This window comes from Mchenga conophoros, linkage group LG13, assembly GCF_057382185.1.
Source record: "Mchenga conophoros isolate Kocher_MC1m ecotype Shallow Benthic linkage group LG13, M_conophoros_male_GT1.1, whole genome shotgun sequence".
Classification (NCBI taxonomy): Eukaryota; Metazoa; Chordata; class Actinopteri; order Cichliformes; family Cichlidae; genus Mchenga; species Mchenga conophoros.
In genome coordinates, this window is record NC_140538.1 from 31,574,168 (window position 1) to 31,588,689 (window position 14,522).

Here is a 14,522-nt window from a genome sequence, read left to right on the forward strand (position 1 = left end):
CAGTCTCTGACTGGAAGCGCTAATTCGTCATTCGGCTTTTGTCAGACTAAAGTAACTGTTAAAACTGTTTGAAAAGCTAAGCTATACAACAAGGAGAGATTGAGAATTTCCTTTTAGTTCTCAGTTTATTTGATATTGACAAAAGTTAGTCAGTTTTGTCTGTTCTTCTGTAAAACGAACTAAGATATATTTTTAGAATTAATACTTTGTTTCTAAGTGGAATTGACAATTTAGTCTGTTTCATTTGTTCTATTTTGAAACTTAAACGCTTTAGCGGCTGCCTTTTGTGTAGTTTGCAATATTTGCCTTTATTTATCTGAAAAAGTCTCATGTTCCTTAAGTACATCTACCCTGTTGAACTTATTATGGGAAATAAATATTTAAATAAAAACAAGCTGCTGATTATTTCACATTTTACTTGTGAGCAACGGCACATTTAAATCTTACAAATATAGTTATTTGGCTTATATCGTGATAGATATCGTTATCGCCTGAAATGAAAAAAACATATCGTGATATGAAAAAAATCTCATATCGCCCAGCTCTAGGTGTGCAATACTCAGAGACATGGCCAAGGTAAGAAAGGCTGAAAGACGACCACCACGGAACAAGACACACAAGCTGAAACGTCAAGACTGGGCCAAGAAATATCTCAAGACTGGTTTTTCTAAGGTTTTATGGACTGATGAAATGAGAGCGAGTCTTGATGGGCCAGATGGATGGGCCCGTGGCTGGATTGGTAAAGGGCAGAGAGCTCCAGTCCGACTCAGACGCCAACAAGGTGGAGGTGGAGTACTGGTTTGGGCTGGTATCATCAAAGATGAGCTTGTGGGGCCTTTTCGGGTTGAGGATGGAGTCAAGCTCAACTCCCAGTCCTACTGCCAGTTTCTGGAAGACACCTTCTTCAAGCAGTGGTACAGGAAGAAGTCTGCATCCTTCAAGAAAAACATGATTTTCATGCAGGACAATGCTCCATCACACGCGTCCAAGTACTCCACAGCGTGGCTGGCAAGAAAGGGTATAAAAGAAGAAAACCTAATGACATGGCCACCTTGGTCACCTGATCTGGACCCCATTGAGAACCTGTGGTCCATCATCAAATGTGAGATTTACAAGGAGGGAAAACAGTACACCTCTCTGAACAGTGTCTGGGAGGCTGTGGTTGCTGCTGCACGCAATGTTGATGGTGAACAGATCAAAACACTGACAGAATCCATGGATGGCAGGCTTTTGAGTGCACTCCACGAGCGTCTGGCAGCACAAATGAACCAGCTGCTAGTTAACGAGAGACACCCAGAATGGCTAACCGAAGGTCGAACGGTCCTGATCCCCAAGGACCCCAAGAAGGGACCTGTCCCCTCCAACTACCGACCAATAACCTGCCTCAGTACTACATGGAAGCTCCTGTCAGGCATCATATCGGTTAAGATGAACAGGCACATGGGTCATCACACTCAAAAAAAAAAACCAAGTTGTCCCTTTTTTAAATCACATTTTCTCATCTTCTTTCAGTCTCTGTAAGCTAAAAGTCAACATTGGCTTAATCTCATGTGAGCGGGGCACAGAAAGGGATTGGCAAGAATACCAGAGGCGCAAAACACCAGCTACTGGTAGACAGAACAGTCAGCCGAGACTGCAAGACCAGACTGACCAACCTGTGCACTGCCTGGATTGATTACAAGAAGGCCTATGACTCAATGCCCCACAGCTGGATACTGGAATGCTTAGAATTGTACAAGATCAACAGGACCCTAAGAGCCTTCATCAGGAACTCAATGGGGATGTGGTGTACAACACTAGAGGCCAACTCCAAGCCCATAGCACAAATCACCATCAAGTGCGGGATCTACCAAGGAGAAGCTCTGTCCCCACTGCTGTTCTGCATAGGTCTGAACCCCCTCAGTGAGATCATTAACAAGACTGGCTACGGATACCGACTACGGAACGGAGCAGTTGTCAGCCACCTCCTGTACATGGATGACATCAAGCTGTATGCCAAGAGTGAACGAGACATCGATTCACTGATCCACACTACCAGGCTATACAGCAATGACATTGGAATGTCGTTCGGACTGGAGAAGTGTAGTCGGATGGTAACAAAGAGAGGGAAGGTAGTCAGAACTGAGGGGATTGAACTACCAGAAGGCAACATTGCAGACATAGAGGACAGTTACAAGTACTTGGGGATCCCACAGGCGAATGGGAACCATGAAGAGGCCGCTAGAAAAGCTGCAACCACCAAGTACCTGCAGAGGGTCAGGCAAGTCCTGAGGAGTCAGCTGAATGGTAAGAACAAGATCCGGGCCATCAACACGTACGCCCTGCCCGTGATCAGGTACCCTGCTGGGGTAATAGGCTGGCCAAAGGAGGAGATAGAAGCCACTGACATAAAGACAAGAAAGCTCCTTACCATGCATGGAGGGTTTCACCCCAAGTCCAGCACCCTGAGGCTGTACGCTAAGCGGAAGGAAGGGGGCCGGGGACTGGTGAGTGTCAGCACCACAGTCCAGGATGAGACAACGAACATCCAAGAATACATTGGGAAGATGGCCCCAACTGACCGAGTGCTCAGTGAATACCTCAGGCAGCAGAAACCCAAGAAAGAGGAGGGAGACGAGGAACCATCATGGAAGGACAGGCCCCTGCACGGTATGTACCACCGGCAGATAGAGGAGGTGGCTGATATCCAGAAATCCTACCAGTGGCTGGACAAAGCTGGACTGAAAGACAGCACAGAGGCACTAATCATGGCAGCACAAGAACAAGCTCTGAGCACAAGATCCATAGAGGCTGGGGTCTATCACACCAGGCAAGACCCCAGGTGCAGGCTGTGTAAAGATGCCCCAGAGACAATCCAGCACATAACAGCAGGGTGCAAGATGCTAGCAGGCAAGGCATACATGGAACGCCATAACCAAGTGGCCGGCATAGTGTACAGGAACATCTGTGCCGAGTATAACCTGGAAGTCCCGAGGTCAAAATGGGAGATGCCCCCAAGGGTGGTGGAGAATGACCGAGCTAAGATCCTGTGGGACTTCCAGATACAGACGGACAAAATGGTGGTGGCTAACCAACCGGACATAGTGGTGGTAGACAAACAGAAGAAGACGGCCGTAGTGATCGATGTAGCGGTTCCGAATGACAGCAATATCCGGAAGAAGGAACACGAGAAGCTGGAGAAATACCAAGGGCTCAGAGAAGAGCTCGAGAGGATGTGGAGGGTGAAGGTAACGGTGGTCCCCGTGGTAATCGGAGCACTAGGTGCGGTGACTCCCAAGCTAGGCAAGTGGCTCCAGCAGATCCCGGGAACAACATCGGAGATCTCTGTCCAGAAGCGTGCAGTCCTGGGAACAGCTAAGATACTGCGCAGGACCCTCAAGCTCCCAGGCCTCTGGCAGAGGACCCGAGCATGCATGCATGCATATATATATATATATATATATATATGTATATACATATATATACACATATGTATATACATATATATATATGTATATACACATATATATATATATACACATATACATATATATATATATATACACATATACATATATATATATATATACACATATACATATATATATATATATACACATATACATATATATATATATATACACATATATATATATATATATATATATATATATATATATATATATATATATATATATATATATATATATATATATATATATATACACACACACACACACACACACACACGCGCGCATCAGCGTTAACGTGGCTTAAAAAGTTTAATCACGATGACCGCGTTTAACTCTCTCAACCCACCTGATTTTGACTCAATCTGCGCACCAGATGTGATGACGGCGTGTTAACGCTGGAAGCGCTAAAAAAAAAAAAAAAACAAGTCACCAATTTGGGATTTCTTTGGCTTTAAACTAGATGAAAGAGGTAAACCAAAGGATGTAACTAAAGCGGTGTGTCACTTGTGCAGACATATAGTGCGAGCAAAATACTCAAACACGGCTAAATTCCACGACTATCACCAGCTTTTGCAGCTCCATTAACAAGCACTTGGGCGCACTCTGAGGAGGGTGCATTTCGTTCACAGATGAAAGAGGGTGCTGCTAAAACAGCGCTATTTTTTTTTTCTGTTGCCTGTTTCTATTAGCTCCATCATTATTAACAAACTTACTCATGGGCAAATAAATAAATAAACCACCCTTGTAAAAGGTGATTGGTCGATATAATTGTCCAATCGCCCAACCCTAATTCTTAGCAAACATGAACTTTCCAGGGGGGGAAAAAAAAATTCCATCATGTGTGCAAGTGCCTTAAAAACAATTTCAAAAAAAGCATTTAAATTTAGGATAGAGCTGGGCGATATAAGATTTTTTCATATCACGATATGTTTTTTTCATTTCAGGCGATAACGATATCTATCACGATATAAGCCAAATAACTATATTTGTAAGATTTAAATTTGCCGTTGATCACAAGTAAAATGTGAAATAATCAGCAGCTTGTTTTTATTTAAATATTTATTTCCCATAATAAGTTCAACAGGGTAGATGTACTTAAGGAACATGAGACTTTTTCAGATAAATAAAGGCAAATATTGCAAACTACACAAAAGGCAGCCGCTAAAGCGTTTAAGTTTCAAAATAGAACAAACAAAACAGACTACTAAATTGTCAATTCCACTTAGAAACAAAATATTAATTCTAAAAATAAATCTTAGTTTGTTTTACAGAAGAACAGACAAAACTGACTAACTTTTGTCAATATCAAATAAACAGAACTAAAAGGAAATTCTCAATCTCTCCTTGTTGTATAGCTTAGCTTTTCAAACAGTTTTAACAGTTACTTTAGTCTGACAAAAGCCGAATGACGAATTAGCGCTTCCAGTCAGAGACTGAGGCTACATCCACACGTACACGGGTATTTTTGAAAACGGAGATTTTCCGTTTTCGTTTTAAAAAATAATCCCGTCCACACATAAAGGCAGAAATGAAGGAAAACGCTGCTATGAACATGCCAAAGCAGCAGGTGGCGCTAGATTCCTAACCGTGCAGAAATGTTGGCCAATCAGAAGTCTAGAAGCCTCGGTGGGAAAAAGTAAACAAATCTGGGGCATAGAAGCAGAACCGAGTCGTATGTGTGGACGGACAGTAACTGTGTGTATATGTAAGCATTTAAACACTGCAGAGAGTAAAATTAACAGTAACAGTATTGTAGAAATTCATTTCACCGAAACAATAACGTGGCGCACAGTGTGACGCATGTATTTCCAGACTTGCTTTTGGCACAATTTACAGTGCACGCTACTCTGTTTTTTGTCAGACTTGAAATAGCCGAAATACCTTCACACTACCGAACTTCTATGGCTCTTCCGTTCGACAATCTCTCCGGCATTGGAACCATCATCTGTTTTCTCTTCGGTCACGCTCGGTTGATTTTTCTAGTCTGCACACTCATTTCCTCCATTACGCGCTGGCTCCATTACCCGCTGACTGCTTCCCAAACAAGCACACGTGCGGCTTGGCACTTGTGCTGTACGTAACAAGTCACGTGACGTGACGCTGCGGCTGTGATTGGTTCGGCTCTGCGCTACTTAATTTAGATTGGCTGACCTTTTTTTTTTTTTTTTTTTTTTTTTAAAGAGGACAAGAGCGGCGAGGTCTATCGCGATAGCTTAATTTCTCTATCGAGTAAAAGTTATATCGCGATACATATTGTTATCGTTCTATCGCCCAGCTCTACTGAGAACTAAAAGGAAATTCTCAATCTCTCCTTGTTGTATAGCTTAGCTTTTCAAACAGTTTTAACAGTTACTTTAGTCTGACAAAAGCCGAATGACGAATTAGCGCTTCCAGTCAGAGACTGAGGCTACGTCCACACGTACACGGGTATTTTTGAAAACGGAGATTTTCCCTTTTAAAAAATAATCCTAGGTTCCTAGGTCCACGGTTAGGAATCGCCAATCAGAAGTCTAGAAGCCTCGGTGGGAAAAAGTAAACTAAGCTGGGGCACAGAAGCAGAACAGAGTCGTATGTGTGGAGGGACAGTAACTGTGTGTATATGTAAGCATTTAAACACTGCAGAGAGTAGAATTAATAGTAACAGTATTGTAGAAATTCATTTCACCGAAACAATAACGTGGCGCACAGTGTGACGTCAAAAAATGCGCACACCTTTGACGCTGCGTTTTCTCCGTTTTTCTAGTCCACACGTAAATGCAAAAACGGAGTTTTCAAAAATATCCACCCTGGTGGGAGTTTTTAAAAATCTTCGTTTTCAGTGACCAAAAACGCCGTTTACGTGTGGACGAAAGGTGCAAACGCATAGAAAAATCTGCGTTTTCAAAAATACCCGGGTACGTGTGGACGTAGCCTGAGCATGCACCAGTTTATTGTATTTCCAGACTTGCTTTCGGCACAATTTACAGTGAACGCTACTCTGTTTTTTGTCAGACTTGAAATAGCCGAAATACCTTCACACTACGGAACTTCTATGGCTCTTCCGTTCGACAATCTCTCCGGCATCATCTGTTTTCTCTTCGGTCACGCTCGGTTGATTTTTCTAGTCGGCACACTCATTTCCTCCATTACCCGGGCGGTACGGTGGCTGGCTGCTTCCCAAACAAATACACATGTGCAGCTTGGCACTTGTGCTGTACGTAACAAGTCACGTGACATAACGCTGCGGCTGTGATTGGTTCGGCTCTGCACTACTTAATTTGGTTTGGCTGTGTCTTTTTTTTTGTTTTGTTTTTTTTTTTAAGAGGACAAGAGCGGCGAGGTCTATCGCAATAGTTTAATTTTTCTATCGAGAAAAAGTTATATCGCGATACATATCGTTATCATTCTATCGCCCAGCTCTAGTTTAGGAGTTGAGATTTTTCATGTCCTTGAGTCTGTAGACATAAATTTCATTTTCAGACAGTGAGCACAAAGGTCTGTGAAGATGTCCACGTGCCTGCCAATTTTTTGTGACTATGAGACTTTATATATTATATATTACATTGTAGAGTATAATGAAGGTTTGAGAGACTGGGTATACTAAAGGAGTCACCTTTACGGTGATATAGGGCTGTTCTATATAGGGTTCTATATAGAACCACTCTATGGTTCTCTATAGGGCTGACCTTTCACAATAAAGTTGAAGATCCTGTTGAGATTTTTCAAAATAAACCAAATCGCAGAGTGTTTTCAGATGAGAAGCTAAAAAGAGCCATCAGCTGCTAAGAAAAAAAAAACAAAACCTTAGGACAGGCTTTCCCCTGCACCACGGGGGTAATAAATACTCACAAAGAAAATTGCCTCCGTTTCAACTTATGTAACACTCGATTCTAGGTACACGACGTCCAGCTGAAAAAACTTTGCACAAGTCGAGTTCAAAGAGATTCACAGAATTTACAGAAAATGTAAAATTTTTGTGATAAATATCGTTGTCGGGACGAAAAATGTCTTATATCAGGATATGAGATTTTGGTGATATCGCATAGCCCTACGGTGATATGATATTTACGAGAGGCAAAACAATCAGTATATGAACATTAACACAGTGATAATAAATACACGGCAGCACAGACTGCACGAAAACAAAAGAAAAAGCAGTGCTTTGATTTTTCTAACCTAAAAAAACAAAAACAGAACAAAAAAAAGTTCAGATAGTGAAAAATACATAATACATACAAATAAGCTCTGATATCAAACCACTTGATTTCTCTCATGTTTTACATCTCAATTACTCTTTATACACAGATCAACTTTTTTTTGTCCGAGTATAATACTCATTGACTGTTGTGTTTGCTCTTCTTTAAGGTAAGATAAGGTAGAAAGGTAGGAAGTAAAAAAAACTGGAAAAAACAGACAGGCATCTTCTTAAAGTTCTGACTTTAATCTTTAAAAATCTGTGGTATGAACTGAAGACCAAGGTCCATGTCAGACGACATTAAATCTGCAGGGGTTTGAGAGACTTGTCTGGGAAGTTGAGTTTGGGTTGTTAAAAAACGTGTGAGACATATTGAAAATCACAACAAACAACTGCAGGATGATAACCAGCAAAAGGGTTATGCAACTGACTATTACCAATGGGGGCTAAAAATTTTAATCGTAGTAATTTTTTGGTTTAAGTCTGACATTTACAAGAGAGACTATGTGTAGTAATAATGTTTATATGTTTACATCAAATCTGATCTATAATTTTATCTACTGTAATAATTTTGACCTTCAGTAATCATTAAAAACAACACAATCAAGATAAGACATCAAGATAAAACTATTAATGTGTTATAAATTCATAATGATGTCGAGATTCATCCCCTTTGTTATAAATCCAAAATGCTTTAGATCCTTTATTTCTGATGTTCTTCGGGGTTCTATAATATGCCTCAGATGTTTGCAAATTGCTGCTAATTGCTGGTATTTAATTCTGGCTCTGAGTTTAACCCTGATTAAGACTTAGACTTGATAGGCATTGGTCTCTTTGTAATCACTCAACATGAAGTCAAAGTGCCTCCAGTGATTTTTACCTACTTGCATCCAACAAGAACCATTGGATAATCATCAACAAAAAATTAAAAAAACTTTACTGATGCTTTTCCAGTTCCCTCATTAGCTGAGCAATACAACTTTCAGTGACCCAGCATACTTGAACAGCTCCACGTGGTCTTTATGGTAAAGTAAGATGGAACAACTGTAAAACAATATGGATTTTTGTATCATGAGTTCAGTCACTTCCCATTTCTTAGCCACAAAACAACACACTTTATAATGCAAGCACCAAGTCATTTAGCTCTATAGAGGTTTTGCAGACATGTGATATTAACTTGTTGACCATTTTGGATGTGTAAAACTTCTGAAACAAAATGAAAAACCTGTTAAAAATTATGTAAATGGGACAAACTATAGCAACTATGAGTAAACGAGTCAGTATAGCTCATTTCTGATTAATGACAGTGATACTGAGGTGAATTGTTAGAATTTTCCACTGCTGTGCAGCTGTTAGCTCCTTTTTGCTGCTATTCATGGCTGTTAACGAAACTTCTTTGAAGCCAAATGAACTCTTGTGGTGTGAGAATGTAATCAAACTGGTGATCAGAGTGGAGATAGTTTAAAAGTTTTAGGACACTAGAGTCTAATGTTAGCTGGCATGACGCTAGCTTTTAACATTATGTTGTTGTTTAGCCATCTCATGTCAGCTGTCCAGAGACGACAGCATCGCATGTCTGATCTGCTAAGGATAGCTAATTGCGACAATAACAAAATTAAATTAAATGTGTTTATGTAGAATTTCTTATGTTACAACCCTAAGTTTAGTTGAGGAGAGAGGATGAGGTGGATATGAGAAAGCAAGAGTAGTCCCGGAATAGGCAGCTGAAGAAGATGAGAAAGAAGAAAAAAAAAAAAAACCTAGAAAGATATCACGAAAATATAAATGTAAACATTTTAAATGGTCAAATATTGCTTGAAACTGACAATGGTGATTTCACAAGGTCAAATAATGTAAGATTGTTATACTATTAATCTGACCTTTTTCCAATTCTGTTATCTGAAACAACAGGATAGTGTTTTAGAAAAAAAAAATCTCTTTCTGTCCTTGATTTTTAATGTACCTAACCACGCAGCATGATATAGGCCTTGTGAGGAGGGGGGAACAATAATTTCTATGTTAAGTACGCATATTGGCCATACATATAACATGATTGTTACCACACATCACGTCCAATATGGTGGACCTCTATAAGATGAGGAAATCAGAGGTGAACATTATGAGCAAATACCATTTCCAAAGCCAATACTCCTTTCTGATATGATATGAGATTCCTCAGCCAAATCAACAGACCTCTATTCAGATTGCCACCAGAATTCAGTGGGTTCTTCCTTTGCCCATATCAATCCACCTTGGACTGCAAATCATAAAAGCAAGCAGGGTTTTTTGTTTGTTTGTTTACACAATATTGCAGAGTCAAAGAGACCAAGAGCACCAAAAACGTAGCTGTTGTAAGGTTCTACCTATTACCTCTTTAGACAAAGTAATAACAGGTGCCATTATAAGAAACGAATCCTAATAAACAGACATTTCAAAATATGCAAATTTTATTAAATAATAAAAGTCAGGATGAAAGACACGCAACCATTAGCAAACGGGTGCCATTAATATGTTAACAATACCAAAGCTTCCTATGGGGCACCCAAACCAACAATGGTAATGAATTTCTCTTTCACCAGTTCTGTAAAAACTCCATCTATGCACTAATGTTCAAACACCAGGTATAGGAGGAGCACGTCGTGCTCCTCCTATACCTGACTATACAATGCTTTAACATGTTCCGTCAAAAGTAACTTTCTGACAAACTCTCTAAAGCTTTATTAGGTTAACTGATGTGAACAAACACGTCCACACTGTTACACTGGCACAGTGAGTTTACTTTGAACATCACACCAGTACTTCCAAACAACTGACAGTGCACCCGGTGGGTTGTGAAGTAAAGCACCCGGGGAGCCGCTAGCTAGCCTACTGACTATCACAACTATTCAGCGAAGAACATAGTACCACATCCAAGCGGGTGATAGTAATTCTGATACTTCAGATAGCCACCGTGTAAACTGTAGTTTTAACGACACATCATACATGACCACCAATATGACAGAAACTGACCGGGAAGGTTAACCGGCTAACTGGCACTTTCCAGCTATTAGCAGACATGGGAGATATGTCAAGTTGCAGCTATAGTAAACATTAGCAAACGCAGGTGTTCAAGAAGAACTTGAACTTGTTTGATCATAAACACACCAATGTCCAAAGACGATGACCCTGGTTTAGGCAGAAAAGGCTACATAAATCCTAGTTGCCAAATACCCTGACTAGGCCATGCTAGTAAGAGCTAACATTAGCGGGCTGAGGTTACAACTCAGCCAGTGTCGTGTTTAGTGTCTGTTGACAGTCAGTGTTTGGCTTGTCAAAACTGAAACTGCTGGTGAAATGGCTTGACAGAGGACTCCGATATTTACCGTGCAATGCTGAAGCCTGAAGAATGGCCCCCGAAGTGCCGTCAATTACTTTAATACTGCCGCGGCTGGTGACGGCCAAGATAGCGTTGAGGGCCGGGTGGTAGGACAGGCTTAGCAGGCCCTCCTCGTCGCAACGCAGGCAACCGTCTCTCAGCACAATCCAGTCTGAGGAGGTGGACGAGCCCGAGCCCGGCGAGGCCGCGGCCGCCATCTTTCCTTATTTCTCCCTTCCCTTCCCTTTTAGGTTTGTAAAGATCCGATGGTAGACGTAATACTGCTAAATCTATAAGACTAAGTCCAAACTGTCACTCCTCTGCCACTGCTGACTCCTTTTGCGGCTTCTTCTCCTCCGGCCGTCACCGCAGCAGTGGCTATTCACCATCAGCGCCGACAAACTCCAGGCTGGGCTTTCTGTCAGTTACACTCTAGGTAAACGGAGCTAGCGTATCTCGGCACCACATCCCGCGATAACGCCGACACCAAACGAGAACATCGGCTGGACAAATCATTAAGAACAACAAAACAGTGGCTCCGCAACAAAAAGTACATTAAATTGGTTATATTTTGGTTCTATGCGTTAACTGAATTTTTACAGTGATCATCGGCTTCAAACACTAAACACAGATGAATTTGATATTTCAAGTGAAAAATGTAAATTAGGGCATCATGGAAAAGCACTGCCCAGAAAAAGAGTTTCCTGCAATATTTTTTTTCAGTTAGAATTGGAATGCAACCTAAGCAGACCTTTTTTTTAACTGCACAGTAATGTGAGAAAACAATTAAACCCTGAAAACTTGCTGGGGTCAACCCGAGAGGAAACTGATTTTATTTTTAAATTCTATGCAACTCTAATAAGTCGTTTGCCAGTATTAAAATTAATTTATGAGGAAATTCCATCACTTGTGCAAGTGCTAGGGCAGATTTTATATTAATTTCTCAATAACAGAAAATGTACAGGACTGTGTAGAGCATAGTCTTTTAATCAATATAAAGATAAGAACTTATAATAACTATATAAATAACTTTATTATCATGGGAAACTGGCAGCGCTGTTGTAAGGAGTGGGATCCTCTCATAATAACAGAATTAAAACAGATAAAATGAATAAAAGCAAGATCATTTTTTTAAAAAATACATAGAACTTAATTCACCTTTTCTTCTAAAACATCTGCTATAGCCAATGATGCACCCTGAAAACTTGGAATCAAAACTACTACAACACAATGACCAAACTGATAGTACTCTCACCATCTGTTTTTTGGGCCTCAGAGAGAATTCACAGTGGGTTCCTGCTTAAAAAATACATCATGGAATTTGCAGTTTAGTTTTCACATTAAGGTGTTAAGTAAATTAAACATATTAAGTAAATCCCTGGACTGTTTTTCTCCACACAAGATAACTTAAGAGGTTACAGTTCTCAATACTTTGCCAACTGACTGATTACATCAGCTTTGTCTCACCAGTCAGCACCGAGCCTAAAGGTCCTGGGCACTAAGTACTTATACAGAGAACATGGATCATTTTCTTTGTGATTTTTCCTTACATGGTGTAAGTGTATGTGAGTTGATATATGAATAATTCATGTACACAACATTCAAAGTAGTTTTGTCAGACTCAACTCTTCTTTGACTTGGACTGACACACCCATCTCTCCAATCCACTATCCTCTGACTTTCCTTTTTGCAAGGAACTTAATGTCCTAAAGATTAAATGGCAATTTTTAAATTTAAGGGGCATATAGACAGGAACTAGGTTTCTATTCTCACTAACATTGGTAAAATAGCACAAGTTATCTCTATATGTTTAAAGTATTCAGGCCACCAAATTATAAAATATAAAGTCAATCTGCAACAGGCAGTGTTGGTCAAGTTACTTGAAAAAAGTAATCAGTAACTAATTACTGATTACTTCCCCCAAAAAGTAATCCCGTTACTTTACTGATTACTTATTTTCAAAAGTAATTAATTACTTAGTTACTTAGTTACTTTTTAAAAACACGATTTACAACCTGAAGAGGTGATAAAGCGATAGATCTTTCAGCCCAATTCTACTTTTTCTGCATAATCCATCATACAAAATGTAATCAAATGGAAAAGTCTCTTTTTTTTAACTTGTTTTATTAGTTTTAATCTTTTAACTTTATGCATCAAGCAAAAATTTAATTATATGCAACATTCTCTGACTTGAATAAATTAGTTTAACATTTAAACCTATTTTCTACACATTCCAGCACATAAAATAAAAAAAAATTTGTGTTTACACTCACTCTTTCAAATAGATGCAAGTAAAACACAGCAGAAAATAAATAAAGTCAAAGACTCAGTGGTCCTGTTGCTCTATTTTCACCTGTAAAGCAGGACTATGGTAGGCGGAGGTTTACCCTGGTGCAGGTGTGCCGTGGTCAGTTGAAGAATCCGCGAGTTTCTCTGTGAATTTCCCATTACGTCGTTGCGCACTCGGTGCTTGTTTGGAAATTTAGGGGGTTTTTTCGCTGTAAAAAGAAGTTTTCTTCCCACGCATGATGGACGCTAATGTTTTTGTCACTTTTTATGGAATCAAACTCAAAGTAACGTCAGTACTTCCACGCTTTAAACGCTGCACGCTCATACTCTCTCCCACAATCGATATGTGATCCATTGTTGATCTGCACACAGCTGTTGTCACGAACAGCGCACTCGCTTACGTCACTGTCGTGAGACATTCTCGCAAAAAATCACGGTTTTAGTAACGCAGTAACGCAGCGTTACTACGGGAACGTAACGGTAATCTAATTACCGTTTTTGCAATAGTAATCCCTTACTTTACTCGTTACTTGAAAAAAGTAATCAGATTACAGTAACGCGTTACTGCCCATCTCTGGCAACAGGCAAAACTGACCAAAGAACAATTTCAATACGAGACAGATTATCAATCCAAGGAAACTCGATATATAAAACTTAAGCGTCTCGATGAGCTCGAACAACTACTGAAGGTTAGGCGAGCACCTGAAAATGGCCAACCATTATTTGTTAGTCTAATCAAACAGATGTTGGCCATGTTTCTGAGGTCGGTTTTCTCCTTTTTTATGTTGTTATTTCAGTTTTTCTCCTGAAATGAGGTATGAAATGTCTGTGATGCAGCTGATCTGGTCTGTCTTGAGCAGTGTTGGGGAGTAACGGAATACATGTACCGCCGTTACGTATTTAAAATACAAAATATGAGTAACTGTATTCCGTTACAGTTACCGTTTAAAAAGGTGGTATTCAGAATACAGTTACTTTGTTGAAATAAATGGATTACACTGCGGTACTTTCCTGTTTCATTTTGTCGCGGGTCAGGACTGTTTGGGTTTTGTTTGACAGCTACGTTCTGTTGTTCCAGGCGGCAGCATTACGGTTGCCATGGTTACAGGGCGACGCTCTCTCTCTGCGACTGTGTGTTTCCTGGGTGAGAGAGCGCCTTTTCGTTGTTGTTGTTGTTGTGCTAAGCTAACAGGCAGAATGCTACAAGCATAGCTCTAAAGAATGTAGCATCATGGGCAGTGTAGTCCGTGTT

At 40.1% G+C, this 14,522-nt stretch overlaps 1 protein-coding gene across 5 annotated transcripts in view; it reads right to left on the minus strand.

Moving 5' to 3' along the window:
* birc6 (baculoviral IAP repeat containing 6) overlaps positions 1 to 11,435 on the minus strand; it is a 134,993-nt gene extending 123,558 nt beyond the window's left edge. For all 5 annotated transcript variants that reach the window (XM_085243020.1, XM_085243021.1, XM_085243022.1 and 2 more), the window contains exon 1: positions 10,989 to 11,435. In XM_085243020.1, the coding sequence (XP_085099146.1) occupies positions 10,989 to 11,199 (211 nt within the window). In that variant the 5' untranslated portion in view covers positions 11,200 to 11,435. The remainder of the gene's footprint in view (positions 1 to 10,988) is intronic.
* Positions 11,436 to 14,522: the final 3,087 nt, after the last annotated feature.